Genomic DNA, 14,692 nt, shown 5'->3' with positions numbered 1-14,692 from the left:
TTCTTCATACAGTAAATAAAATAAACTTTAAAATATTGGACGTCGATGGTAACAAGTTAGTCGTGGCTTATCTATAGGAAAACGGTTTTTTTCCTCTTGTCACGTGATTATTAAAGTTTGATTTTGATATATTAAATTTTGATTTTTTATTATTTTGATTCAATTGCTAAAGTGAAATTTGACAAATCAATATTCAATACACTTTAGTATTTTTAGATATTATGTAAGCATTTTTCAATATTATGTATCATTTTCCAATGTCACATTAATATTTAGATTCATCCAAAAATTAAATATTAATATATACCAAAATCAAAATTGAAAAACTAAGTGAACCAAAATCGAATAAGTGTGAGGAAAAAAAAGACTATTTTTCTTCCTCTATACCATACGTATGTAGCAAGAGTATTAAATGAGTTTTGGATTAATATATAGACTACCTACCTAGTGCGTGTCTACATAATAGCTAGTGTATTGTAATTTGAATTTTTTTATCTTAATGAATATATATTTTTATAATCTATCATAAAATATATCGGTTGATATAGTTGTATGATGTTAGACATCAGAAATAGAATAAATCGTATCAATTTCAGCATAAACATTTGACATATTCACCTTAGAATAGATACATGTCTTTGATAAGTAGTAATTAAGCATTAGCACCCAAAAATATGTATGTTAACTATTTTCTCTACACAAAATATGTTATTCTTAAAAAAATAATCATAAAGTTTTATTCAAATTATAAATTATCGTCACAAAAATTTCCATTTATTTGTTATGAATATTATATAACAAAAATCAAGAGATTTTATGGATCAACATTTGATTTTTACATAAATGAATATTTAATTTTATAATATTTTTTATTGCCTATCTATACCTATATATTAAATAAGGGGTCTTATGGTATCTTGGTATGGTATGCTAATAAATTAAAAAAAAAATTCCCTCCACTATTTCAATTTTTTTCTACCATTATGATTTAATTTTTTTAATTTAAATATTTTTTTTTCATCTCAATATTTTATTTAATATATAATACAATCATTTTAATTGAAATATAATTTTATTATAAAAATAATTATTTAGCACGAATTACGTGCAACAAGTCCCTAACAATAAATTATTGTTGGACTCTAATGTTTGTTTTTCGCAATTCCTACGTAATCCGCGCAGGGACTGATGACCGAAACCTTGCGCACGTGTGGGATTGTCTTTTGTATCCGCGGAATTTTGAAAATAGCACGAGTTTTATATGAATTAATTAATAATCTATATATATATATATATATTCATTAAATTTATGGAAAATTTAATCAAAAATGCATGTGTCCCATGAAATATTAGTAAAAATAACTATAACAAGGCAACATAAATTTGTTTTTATGGCAATAATTAATATAATCATACGAATAACAAACAATTATACTAGTTACACTCATTCTCACTGAACACTCACACTCTTAATTAGAATATCATTATTTTATGCCAAAACTGGGCCTCTTAATTGAGAAGATGCCTGCTAGCAAAAGGAATTAAATTCGAAATAAATAAAAATGATTAGCATTTGGGAAGATCGGACGGCGGAGGAAGAAGCTTTTGATTTGGAAGCTTTCCATTTAACACAAGCCATGCCATCTTCAAACCCCAGCTCGTGTGGATTTCCAGGTGGCAATGCATGAACCACACCCCTACGCCACGTACACAACCACCTTTATTAACTTTAAATTAAATTTATCATACTATTATGGGAAAATTATTTTTTTAGTCGGGCATGTTGTTACTTTGTGATTTTGGTCTTCTATGTTTTTAAATTTCAATTTTAGTTCACTCTCTTTATTTTTTGGCAATTTCAGTCTTTTTTTCTGATATGGCGCTGATGTGACACAAATACAGTGTTGATGTGGAGCTGACGTGAATTTTCGAATAAAAATAACTGAAATTGCCAAAAATTGAAACATATAGGACTAAAACTGAAATATGAAAATATAGAAAACCAAAATCGTAAAGTGATAAACATAAAAGACCAAAATTATCGTTTTTTCTAATATCATAATCAAATAAATCATATGTTCTAACAAATTTATGTAAGATTGAGTTAAATAAGAAATGAATTCTAAAAAACATATATGTAAATAAATATGGACCTGGATTATCCGCCAAAAACCGAATGGCAACCCATCCACCAGAAGGCACCCCAATAGTGTTCCTCTCAACCGGGTCGACGAGATTGAAGCTATTTGGGTCGTTGTTCGGGTCATAATTACCGAACCCTTGACCCACCACAAAGAAATTGAATCCGTGGAGATGAAGGGGGTGGCTCTCAGCTCCAAGAATGCTGGTATCCTGCATCACTAACTCCACACTACTGTTAAAAGCCAAAACCATAACCTTTGTGCCATTGCTCACCATTGTATCGTTCGGAGGATTCCCCGTGTAGTTAAACCAGTTCAAGGGGCTGAAGGGGAAATCCGGGCTGTAAACTCCTCTCGATTGACCCGTAAAATGGGCCTGGAGAAGGGCAGTTGCGGGCTGAACGAATGATATATTGCTAACAGATGCTGCGAATTTCGTTCCGTTCGGGCCCTGACATGTCTGGTTTCGGTCACAGGGGGCCGTCCCTAATCCTACGGTGAAGAGGAAACGTTTGTCTACTTTTTGCGGTACGTTTGCGGGGAACTGAGTAGTGGCCAAGCTGCGGAGCTTTTTCGCAAAACTCGTGGCGAAAGAAGTGTCGTTTAGGGGAGGTAAGCTTGGTTTGTGAAGTGGGAGTACTAATTTCTTCTTCCTTGAGGTGACGGATTCATAATATTCCAATATCCCTGCGACGGTGGAGTTGTCGAATGTTCCCAGGCCCGTGACGTAGGGTTTCGCGGCCATGAGAAAGGTGGCGCCTGGAAATTTTGTTTTCGTTCTGAGAAGTACGTTTGTTGTCTGTCCCGGGGCGATGAGTATCGTGTCGGTTTCGAAGGGTTTAACGTAGACGGCATCTGCGTCGACGACCGTGAGGCTGTGGTTGGCAATGCTGAAGAAAAGTTCGTCGTTCAGTGCAGCGTTGATCATTCGGAGAAGGTAGGTTTTTCCAGGCTTCACTCTCAACTTGAATGTATCTGCATGCATGCATGCCAACAAAATATATATGATTTAGAAGAAAGATTCTTCTTCTGAATTAATTTCTTTTATTTAGGTACCGTTTAGTACATGAGATGAAAGTGGGATGAGGCACAAATTTTTACTCATCCCATGTTTCTCTCATTTTTTTGTTAATCCAATTATATCTAATGACACGGTATGAGATTAGATGTAGGCTTGATGACAAATACCTCTCAACCCATGGTATTAGTGGAGGATGAGTGTCATATAAGTGAAATTGACAATGGTAATTAAGAGAATAAACACAATAATCCTACAAAATCAAAAACATACAAAACAACATATTATTCATAACTATGTCTTGCTTATCCATATTTCTTCATGTTTTTATTCATCTATCGTACATCTCATCCATGATACCAAACGGTATCTTAATGTTGTTCTTACATCGGTTGGGTAAATATTTTGGGCGTTTAATATAAAGATTTGGGCAACCCTCTCCTTTTAAGCTATAGCTTTTGGGATTGAGTTAAGTCCAAGTCTCATTTCTTAACAAATGTGTGTACCTTTGGCTGAACAGTTATATAAGGGCCCTGGGAGACCGTTGATGGTGTAGGCATCGGAGACGTTCGGGCCGCCGCCAGTCTGTAGTGCTTGGCTGATTATGGCCTCGGTATCAGCATTGAACCATTCGCCTACAAATCATCCGATGGATTTTACAGAGATGAGATCTTTCCATGAGTGCAATCGTGTGTAATATTATCATACATATGACATAATTCTGGTTTTTAAATTTTAGATTAAGTACTTATTATTGATACTTACCTAATATGATAGGGACTTCCTTATAGGGTTTTACAAAAGGATAAGATTCATTAATCTTTGGGTGGATAATTATAGGGCCGTAAAGAGTTGATCTGAGCCATGAAATATGTGCATGCCAAAAGAGGGTTCCCCTTTGGCCAAGTATTGTGAAATTGTACACATAGCTCTGCCCTGTTTGGATGGGGCATTGTGTGATATATGCAGGCCCATCTGCCCAACCATTCCGCAGTTGTCTTATCCCATGCCTGCAGCAATTATAAATTCATAGTCTTTATAATATTAGCACATTTATTCCATTAAAAATCTAGGTGAATTCAATAAAAAAAAATTGATGAATTAAATCATATATTTATACCAATGGATGGTGATATTGTTGGGAACGTGGTTAGTGACTTTCACTAGCAGGCGATCGCCTTCCCTTGCTAAAATTCGAGGTCCGGGAAATTTTCCGTTCACCGTGACGATGCTTTTTGTGTGGCACAATCGTGTGACATTTTTCATCTTGATCTGTAATAAATTGGGAGAAAATGTGAGGCACAGTTGTGAAAATTGTTTATGGAAACAAACTGAGATTTATGGCATGCATAAATTAAACATACATTGAACTCATAATGCCTAGTGATGGCTTGAGCCTGGTTAGGAATCAGACATAATAATAATGTCATTAAAGCAAGTGCAAGCAATAAGTGAAATGCTGAGGCACCCATTTTTATAATTCCTGCAGACTCCTGTGAAAGAATATTAGGAGGAATATTGATTTGTGATCGATTTCAGACCAAAGTCAAGGAGATTTTATAGGGATTTTTTTGGGGGGTGTTTAGTTGATTAGATGACACGAAAATGTGGTAATTTTTAAATGGGCAAATTCTCGGACAAACTGTGGTTGGAAAACAATGTTGGAGTGATGTCAAAGACAATCATGTTCTGTTTTGAACCCTGTCAAATGTTGCCTTATTTGTGATGTTATTATATGTTTATTAATTAATAATGTAGCCCCCACGATATAGGTTGTGGAGAAGGAAATAACATTGATACTATGGATTAAAATAGACATAATTTGCAATATTTTATTTGTGTAATTAATGAAATAAATTATTATTTAAACATATGATATGAATTAGAAAATGTTATTTCAATGTACAGCATCTTATGCTGCTTCTCTCTCCATAACAGAGAATCTGAATCCACTGTATTATCCAATTTATTCAGGAGAAGCTAGCATAATAATATCGGTCAAGTCTCCGTCAGTTTGAGTCTCAATCCTAGTCTAGTTTGGTTGAGGTTTGTTTGAGATGATCAAATCTTACTTTCCTGCTACTTTAATTTTGACACTTACGCTTATGTATTTGGTTAATTTACTGCATGCTTGTAACTAATTCTCTCGTTACTTCTAGAGGTGTCAAAATGGGCTAGGTCCGTCGGGTTGTCCCGCCCCGCCATACAAAATAGGTGGGTTGGATTGACAATTTTTCAACCCGCTTTAAAGGTGGGCCGGTCCGCACCGCCCCGTCTAATGGTGGGTTGCGGGTTGGCCCGCCAAAACCCGCCATATTACACGTAAGCCCGCCGGGTTGGCGCGCCCCGCCACTTAAAATAGGTGAGTTAGATTGGAGTTTTTCCAACCCGCCTTAAAGGTGGCCGGCCCACCCCGCCCCACCTAATGGTCGGTTGCGACGGGTTGTGGGCCGGCCCGCCCCGCTAGTCCGTTTTGACACCTCTAGCTACTTCGGAGATATCTTATCTATAAGCGGTGAAATTAAACTTGCCCGATTAAATAATAATGTTCAATTGTGAACGTACCAAATAAAAAAATAGACAAAATAATCTATTTTTATAATTATTAAAATAGTTTGACTAAGGTTATTTTGACCATGATTTGAGGATTTGATATTTGTTATGAATTTAAATGGTAAAGAAGTTAAATATAGAACTTAGCCACGAATTATTCAATATTTTTAATTTAATAATAATAACATGCAACGCTGCTTATATATCATTTTCATTTTTCTCATGAACAAATAATGACACGTAAGTTTAGCTAGTATGTTGGAGAAGCCCGAGTAGGTGACTATAGGGTTGTTGTCACTAACTCTTTATATTTTTCAAATAATGAATTGATGTATAAAAAAAACATTTACTATATATTAACAATTTGATTCTTTAGTACTTGCCCTCAAGCAAGGAAAACATTGCGGTAGTTGTCACATAAATTAATTAATTATTGTGTCGTTTTTCCATGTTGTTGCTTCTAAGATCCATGCATATATGAGTCGGTTACATGCAACTTCGTGACTCCTGACCAAGAAATTAGAGGAAAAAATATACAGTGATAATAATGTTATCCACCTTTCAACAGCACGCACGCAGCAACAGAGAAGATAGCGAGCCGAGAGTTTAACTCTTTATCTTTAAGACAAATTTTTCCGCCTAGGTGCTTACGGGTTGATCAAAGTGTCTCCCAAGATAGAACGCTATCTATCAACTTCGATTAGTAGCACTACAAAATCGAAGCACTATGAACACTTTAAAGTGTTTAAAAAACTCAGACTCGAAACTCAGATGTATGAGTATGCAAGAGAAGGAAGAGAGAAATTAGCGAGTTGGAATGAATGCATATGGCGTCTATTTATAGACGTTGGAAAGCTGCCTCGGACGGTTGCACCCCTTCGATGCATGCATGGCCGAAAAGTTGCAATGGTTCGGTCTGAAGAGATGCACCTGTTCAGCCGAAAGGACGCACTGTTTCGGACCAAAAGTCGTGCCCGTTCACACGAAAAGTTGCACTGATTCGGAAGCAAAATAAAATATTTAATTAATTTTTGTCCAAAAAAGTTATATTTATGTCAAAGTCAGCCCAGCCCAGCCCACGCCCACGCCGTGCCGAGCCGGCCGACCGGTCGGACGGACGGCGGTGGCGGCGCGCGCGTGTGGCTAATGGTTTGAACCTAGCCTAGACTAGGTCCGCTCCCTTTAACAAACATGGGTATCCCTTGGGGCCCCAACCCATTGTCTAAACTTTGACATTATATAGTGCAATTTATTCCCATATTTTATCAATGTGGGACAATGAGCATAAAGCCTCATTCACCATCCATTTGTTCATAACAAATTTTCCAACAATCCCCCACATGAATGTGATTTATGCGAATATGTATGCATATGCTAAAACAGAGTTTCTTACGAAAATTATTGTATGGGGAGAGGTAGCTTGCGGCTTTGAACCTTCCTTAGTGAAATACTATCGGATTTACTTGAAAGAGTGGGTGCCCGGTTAGCCAACTTGTGGCTAAGGGCTTTGATGACTCTATGTAAAACAATCTTTTGTTTAATATAATTTACACTTTTATAATGGCATTGACTTTATCTTTCTTCATATTGTTATATTATGATATACTATTGTTGTTTTGATAAAGACCTTGAATATACTATAGTGTATGTAAGATGTGGTAGCACATGGGGATGGCTATCATGAAACACATCTTATAGTCACTGTATATTCTAAACTGTTCCTAGTCAATTGAGCCGTCCGCAAATAAGGATAAGGATCGCTCGAGATTGAGACTAGCATTTGCGATGCGGAGTACCACGTTTCATTGGTATGGAACATAGAGATGTTCAAAGCATGCAAATAGATATTCATATGATGAATGATCGAACTACCCTATTCGGACTTTCCAAGTGGTTATCACTTATCGAGTGGATAAAGTCCGTGGTTTTGGTTGTACACCATTAGTCCTTATTACTTGAAACATCATTGAGACTCTATATGCTAGTACTGTACTTTGACTCGTTTACCGACTCTATTGGGGTCATCAGGTGTCGGGATTGGGTACAGTTACGACACATATAGGAGTTGATGCTTTGTTGTCAAGGATTCACCACATACTTGCGAGTGTGGATATCCTATGCGATCTGAGGAGATATTAGTGTAACGAATCTCTGGCCAGAGTACATGATGTGTTTTAGGTTAATGGGTTATCCTAGTAACACATGCGATGTCACTAATAAATCTCCAAGATGTTATGCATAGTTATCGAATCTCGAACGACTCTCGATATACCAATGGTTGTTGATTCGATCGGGATATATGGTTGAAGGGACCGTACTGTACGCTAACCAAAATCTACTGGTTCTTGCAGGCACTATCAGTAATACCTAGGGAATCATGGGGCGATGTTGCTAGGCGCTCTTACCATGATTCGATGGGTAAGTCGGAAATTGTTGTTCCGAGTCACAAGGAGTTGTGAGCCCACGGCTAGCTGTATTCCTGAATCATTGAGGGTTACACAAGTAATGGATTACTAAAACCCCGTAGAGATAGTTAAATTTAAAGAGTTAAATTTAATGAAAGAGAAGTTGGACTTCTTAACTAAAGGGAGTGAGATTTCCTAAAATGACATAAGGATGGACATTTTTGGAAATCACTGAATTCGGATTCAGAAAAATTATCTTGACTCTAAAAGATGCAGAAATGGCTTCTGTGCACATTGGTGAAATCAGTTTATCAATCGGAGTCACGATGAATTTTATATTAATTTTTAGAACAACGGGCTTGGCTTGTTGGGCTTAAGTTATGGATTGTGGGCTTTAAGGAGTTAGAGTCCTAACACAATTATAACTTAACCTAGTCTAGAAATTATCTATAAATACATGTAGTGGGTTCGAAAATTATGTGTGATTCAGTCTTAATTTTCGAACACTGCATATTATTTTCTAAGGGTTTTTCGAAAATCCTTGCTCCTTTTGGAGAAAATTCGGCTTGTGATTTTTATGAAAAATTACAATCTGAATTAACAGATCATATCTGTTTATTCTCTACGCAAAACTTCTGATTGATTTCTAGTGCAGTCAATCAGAGGGTTTCTGTTTTCTGTTCGTGGACCTTATTCCGGTGATTGATCGTGACGCCATCAGTTCCCGGGATTTACAAGAAGAGCAGATTAAATTCTGTTGGAGTCCATTATCTCGTTTCGAGATTTAAGGTAAAAAATTAATTGTGATTATTTGTTTTACTTGTGTGAATTTAATCGTAAAAGTTTTGATACCCAGATATGGAATCGTTCCATATTAATAAAAATAAATTTTAAACTTCCGCTGCACCGGGTATCAATTCTAATTGATCTGAACACCGTTTTCCAACAGTGGTATCAGAGACAGGTTGCTCAGATCAAACGATTAAATTAATCGATTGTACAAAATTTTTAAGCCTCGGTTTTTTGAAACAAAACAAATTTTTAAAATTAAATTTTTGACGGGCAAAACACGGGCAGCGATCCGGGCAGCGATCGGATCGCTACCCGGGGCAGCGATTGGATCGCTGCCCAGGGCAGCGATCGTCGCTGCCCAGCCCGAGCCCCGGTCGGGGCACGGGCTGCCCGGGATTGTCCCGGGCAGCCCGGAAAATTAAAATTTTAATTTTTTAAAATTTTGAATTTTTGAAATTTGAGTGTTTGATCCGATCGAAAATTGTTTTTGATTAGATCACGAGGCATCGGATCGAATTGTTCGAGTCCGAAATTTTTAAAATTGATTTTTGGATAAATTTGAATTTTTGAAAAATTTATAAATTTTATCCGTTAAATTAAATTTTATAAAATTAATTATTTTGGTACAATTGATAATAAGATATGATCTTATGGATGGATAAGATAAAATATGATTTTATCTTTTTAATTATGATGTCATTGCATGTTTATCCAATTATTTTAATTATTGAATTAATTATTGGATAAAAGGATGATCGATTGTCATGACCAATATTTTAGGTGTATGTTAGGTGATTTACATTTGTCTTATTGTTGTTGGTGTTTATTAATGGACTTGGTTTATAGCCCAATATGATTGTCATATGTAATAAAAGTGGGCCTGGTTTATGGCCCGTTCCTACCCCTAAAAATGTATCCCATATTTGTCATCGAAATTTATTGTAAATTTATTAGACTTAGTGGGAGATAATGTTTTGAAGAAATGGTGGGCCCAGCAAACAATGAAGACGAAGAAATATAAATTGGAAGCTCAATGTAATAGGATTGCATTGCATACTTGCATATCACCTAGGATTGGACTTAGACTCGTGATTGGCAACCACAGGTCGATTAGTAAATGGGATCGATCATCCTTAAATAATATATGATATTATTGATGTATGCATGTTTAGACATAAATTGTATGAATCCCGCAAGCATACATAAATTGCATGATGAGACAAATTTTCAAAATAAAATCCCTCATTTTAAATATGATTTAAAATTGATATCAAGATAAACAAAAGGGAATTTTAAATATTGTTTAAATATTCCTACCTTCCATCAACGATCAATGTATGTGATGCTACACGCGGATACGGTCCGGCTCATATTATTGGGGGGCCCGTTCGTCGGAAAGTTGTACATTGGATCGACACATGTTGTAAGTTGGGTGGAACTCTCATGGGATTGGCTCATATTATTGGGGATCCACATGGCGACCGTCCATCACAACTTAATATTGATGGATCATCTTGACATGTCACAATAAACGGCGTCATATTATTGGGCCCTTATTGGACATGAGGTAAAAACATGGAGGTTGCTTTGGAATCAATTGGGCTCTACCTTTTGAAAATTATGGTTGGCTGATATTATTCGGGACCATAGTTTGTCAATTGGACTCCATGTTCCCACTAAAGAAAATGTTTCTCGTTTTCACTAGAGGGTAGTGAAATCGTCAAAATAGTGGGAGTATAATTCATAAAATGAAATTCGCCATATTTTATGTCTTAGTAAATTAATTGAACAAATCACTGATTATTGTCTGTTTCCTTTTCAGTATTTCATTACTATGAATTCGCGTAATCCACTACTCTCAATTCTCGATCAAAACAAGTTGACTGGCGCTAACTATACGGAATGGTTCCGTAAGTTAAAAATCATTCTAAATTCGGAGAAGGCTTTCTACGTGTTAGAGAAGCGTCCTTCGAAGGAAGCCCCGGCTAACACTAGTCCGGAAGAGTTGAAAAAGCTTGACGATTGGTATGACCATGATGTCAAGGCAAAGAGTTATATGCTAGCATCAATGTCTGATGAACTCCAGAGGCAATTTAAGGATGCGGTGAATGCTGCTGACATTCACAGCGCACTCAAGGAACTTTTTGGAGCTCAGTCAAGGGCCGAGAAATTTGCGACTGTCAAAGAGCTCATGACTTGCCGCATGCGAGATGGGACTTCGGTCCGTGAGCATGGGGTACACATGATTGGGCTCATTGAAAAGTTGGTAAAACTCGAACTGACATTAGAGCATGAACTCAATGTGGACTTGTTACTTCTTTCACTTCCTTCGTCGTTTGACGGCTTTGTGATGAACTTCAATATGAACAAGATAGAGGCCACCCTTGAAGAGATGGTCAATATGCTTGTGACTTATGAAGCCACACTAAAGAAGGATAAACCGGTACTCTTGGTTGGCTCCTCTTCTAACTCTAAGAAAGGACCAAGTGGAAAGGGTAAGAAACGTTCTGCCCCGCCCAAGAAGATTGTACCAAATAAGAAGGGAAAGGCCAAGGCTTCAATTGAGATAAAAGATGAAAACGTTTGCCATTACTGCAAGAAACCCGGTCTTTGGAAACGTAACTGCAAGGAATACCTCGAACAATTGCGAACTGCAAAGGGTATGTTTTACATTGAAATAAATGTTTCGCTTAATACTTATTCTTGGGTATTGGATACCGGATGTGGATCTCATATTTGCAATGATTTGCAGGTAATGACAAGAATTCGTAAGCTAAGGATGGGTGAGACCCAGCTAAGGCTCGGGAATGGTTCTAGAGTCGAAGCCAAAGCTATATGAGACATTTATTTAGTTTTGCAGAACAATTTTAAGTTATTTTTGAGAGATGTTTTATATGTTCCGGATTTGGTCAAAAACATTATATCTATTTCTATGCTTGATAGAGATGGTTTTTCTTGCAATTTTGTAAATGGGATTTGCAATATTTACAAGAATGAATGTTTGATTGGAAATGGACAACTTGAAAACGATCTATATAGCTTAAAATTAAAAGACGTTCCAATTAATTATGTTGATAAACCGGTAACAACAATTAAAAGGAAGGACGATAGTCAAAACCCGGCAAACCTTTGGCATGCTAGGCTAGGTCATATTTTCTCAAGGAGGATGAACAAGCTAGTGGGAGAGGGCATATTTGATATGTCTAATATTAACTCTCTACCTACTTGTGAGTCCTGCCTAAAGGGAAAAATGACTAAATCTCCTTTCAAAGGGAAACCTGAGCGTAGTCAAAATCTGTTGGATTTGATCCATACAGATATTTGCGGTCCATTTAGGATTGGTACTAAATGTGGCAATACCTACTTCATTACCTTTACTGATGATCATTCTAGGTATGGATATTTATATTTAATGAAATATAAGTCTGAAGCATTTGAAAGGTTCAAAGAATTCAAGGCTGAAGTAGAAAACAAACTAGGATAAAGTATTAAGGCACTTCGATCGGATCGAGGTGGAGAATACTTAAGTACCGAGTTTTTGGACTATCTAAAAGAGAATGGGATTCTCTCACAGTGGACTCCTCCTATGACACCTCAGCTTAATGGTGTTTCGGAGCGTCGCAATCGAACTTTGTTGGACATGGTTCGATCCATGATGAGCTTCACTGAGCTACCACCTTCGTTTTGGGGCTACGCGCTTGAAACGACGCTATTGTTGTTAAACAACGTCCACACTAAAGCAGTAAATAAAACACCATACGAGTTATGGAATGGCAAACCTCCTAAGTATTCGTACTTGAGGATTTGGGGATGTCCTGCTTACGTGAAGCAGACAGTGGGAGATAAGTTGGATTGTCGATCCTCCTTATGTTATTTTGTGGGGTATCCGAAGAATTCAATCGGATATTATTTCTATCATCCTAATGAAACAAAAGTGTTTGTTTCAAGGAATGCCACCTTCTTGGAGAAGGAGTTCTTATTGGATAAGAAAGGCAAGATGATGGAACTCGAAGAAATTCGAGAAGAACTCGAGATACAAAATAGCGATCCTACACCTCAAGAATCATCACAAGACACGCCTATTACTAGGAGATCCGAAAGGACTTCTAGGCCTCCTATAAGATATGGTCTTCTTCTTGAAGGGGATCAAAGTGAACCCGACATTGGATGTGATCCAAGAAACTTCAAGGAAGCAATTTCTGATGCGGATTCAAATTTATGGCTTGAAGCTATGCAATCGGAAATAGATTCGATGCATTCTAACCAAGTTTGGTCTTTAGTAGATCCTCCCGATGGAATTGTTCCAATAGGGTGCAAATGGATCTACAAGAGAAAGCTTGAGCCTGACGGAAAGGTATTGACCTACAAGGCACGATTGGTGGCAAAAGGTTATACTCAAAGACAAGGAGTTGACTATGATGAAACCTTTTCACCAGTCGCAATGTTCAAGTCCATAAGAATCCTTATTTCCATAGCAGCATGGTATGACTATGAGATATGGCAAATGGATGTAAAGACTGCTTTTCTTAATGAAAACATTAAGGAAGAGATCTATATGATGCAGCCTGAGGGATACACATCCATGGAAAGCGAGCATAAGGTATGCAAGCTTCAGAGATCAATTTATGGTCTCAAACAAGTATCAAGAAGTTGGAACCAGAAATTTAATGAAACAATAAAGGATTTTGGTTTCATCAAGAACTCGGAGGAACCATGCGTGTACAAGAAAGTAGTTAAGGATGCGGTAACATTCTTAGTACTTTATGTTGATGACATCCTACTCATGGGGAATGACGTAGGGATGTTGCAGTCAACAAAGATATGGTTATCAGGTAGATTCTCGATGAAGGATTTGGGTGAGGCCTCCTATATTCTAGGGATACAGATCTATAGAGATAGATCTAAGAGAATGATAGGACTTACTCAATCAACCTACATCGAAACCATATTGAAAATGTTTTCAATGGATGGGTCCAAGAGAGGACATCTACCTATGTGTCATGGAGTTTCTTTATCCAAGTCTATGTGTCCCAAGACTGACGAAGAGATAGAGAAGATGACACACATACCATATGCGTCAGCCATTGGTAGTATCATGTATGAGATGATATCTACCAGACCGGATGTGGCCTATGCTCTGAGCGTCACGAGCAGATATCAAGCCAATCCCGGTCAAATGCATTGGAAAGCCGTGAAGGATATTCTTAAGTACTTGCGAAGGACTAAGAATATATTCATGGTTTATGGAGGAAGAGAATTGAGGTTGGAAGGCTACACCGACTCTAGCTTCCAATGTGACGTGGATGAATCGAAATCAACCTCTGGATTTGTATTCGTGCTCAATGGCGGTGCTGTCTCTTGGAAGAGTTCCAAGCAAGACACCACAGCGGATTCCACCACTGAGGCAGAATACATTGCAGCATCAGCTGCTGCTAAAGAGGCGGTTTGGATAATGAAATTCATCCAAGAGTTGGGTGTAATTCCTGAAGCTGTTGGTCCAGTCCCGGTGTACTGTGACAACACGGGTGCTGTTGCTCAGGCAAAGGAGCCAAGGTCTCATCAGAAGTCCAAACACGTACTGAGGAAATACCACATCATCCGGGAGATTGTGGAAAGAGGAGACATCAGTGTCGAGAGAGTGGCCTCTACAGACAATATCGCTGATCCGCTTACTAAGCCCTTGCCAGGACCATTGTTTGACAAACATCGCGAAGCAATGAGATTACGTAGTATGACTAGTTGGCTTTAGGGCAAGTGGGAGATTGAAAGAGTGGGTGCCCGGT

The 14,692-nt window shown here is 37.5% G+C and overlaps 1 protein-coding gene across 1 annotated transcript; it reads right to left on the bottom strand.

The window, feature by feature from the left end:
• Nucleotides 1-1,507: 1,507 nt before the first annotated feature.
• On the bottom strand, nucleotides 1,508-4,655 carry LOC140880998 (laccase-17-like). Its single transcript, XM_073285935.1, has 6 exons — nucleotides 4,524-4,655; nucleotides 4,280-4,431; nucleotides 3,925-4,169; nucleotides 3,666-3,794; nucleotides 2,154-3,116; nucleotides 1,508-1,697 (listed from the first exon to the last, which is right to left on the bottom strand). The coding sequence occupies exons 1-6, from the start codon at nucleotides 4,629-4,631 to the stop codon at nucleotides 1,567-1,569; spliced, it is 1,728 nt and encodes a 575-aa protein (XP_073142036.1). The 5' UTR covers nucleotides 4,632-4,655; the 3' UTR covers nucleotides 1,508-1,566.
• Nucleotides 4,656-14,692: the final 10,037 nt, after the last annotated feature.

This window comes from Henckelia pumila, chromosome 2 (assembly GCF_033568475.1).
Source record: "Henckelia pumila isolate YLH828 chromosome 2, ASM3356847v2, whole genome shotgun sequence".
Classification (NCBI taxonomy): Eukaryota; Viridiplantae; Streptophyta; class Magnoliopsida; order Lamiales; family Gesneriaceae; genus Henckelia; species Henckelia pumila.
The sequence above is the reverse complement of the archived record's forward strand: the minus strand, read 5'-3'. Positions and strand labels throughout refer to the sequence as shown.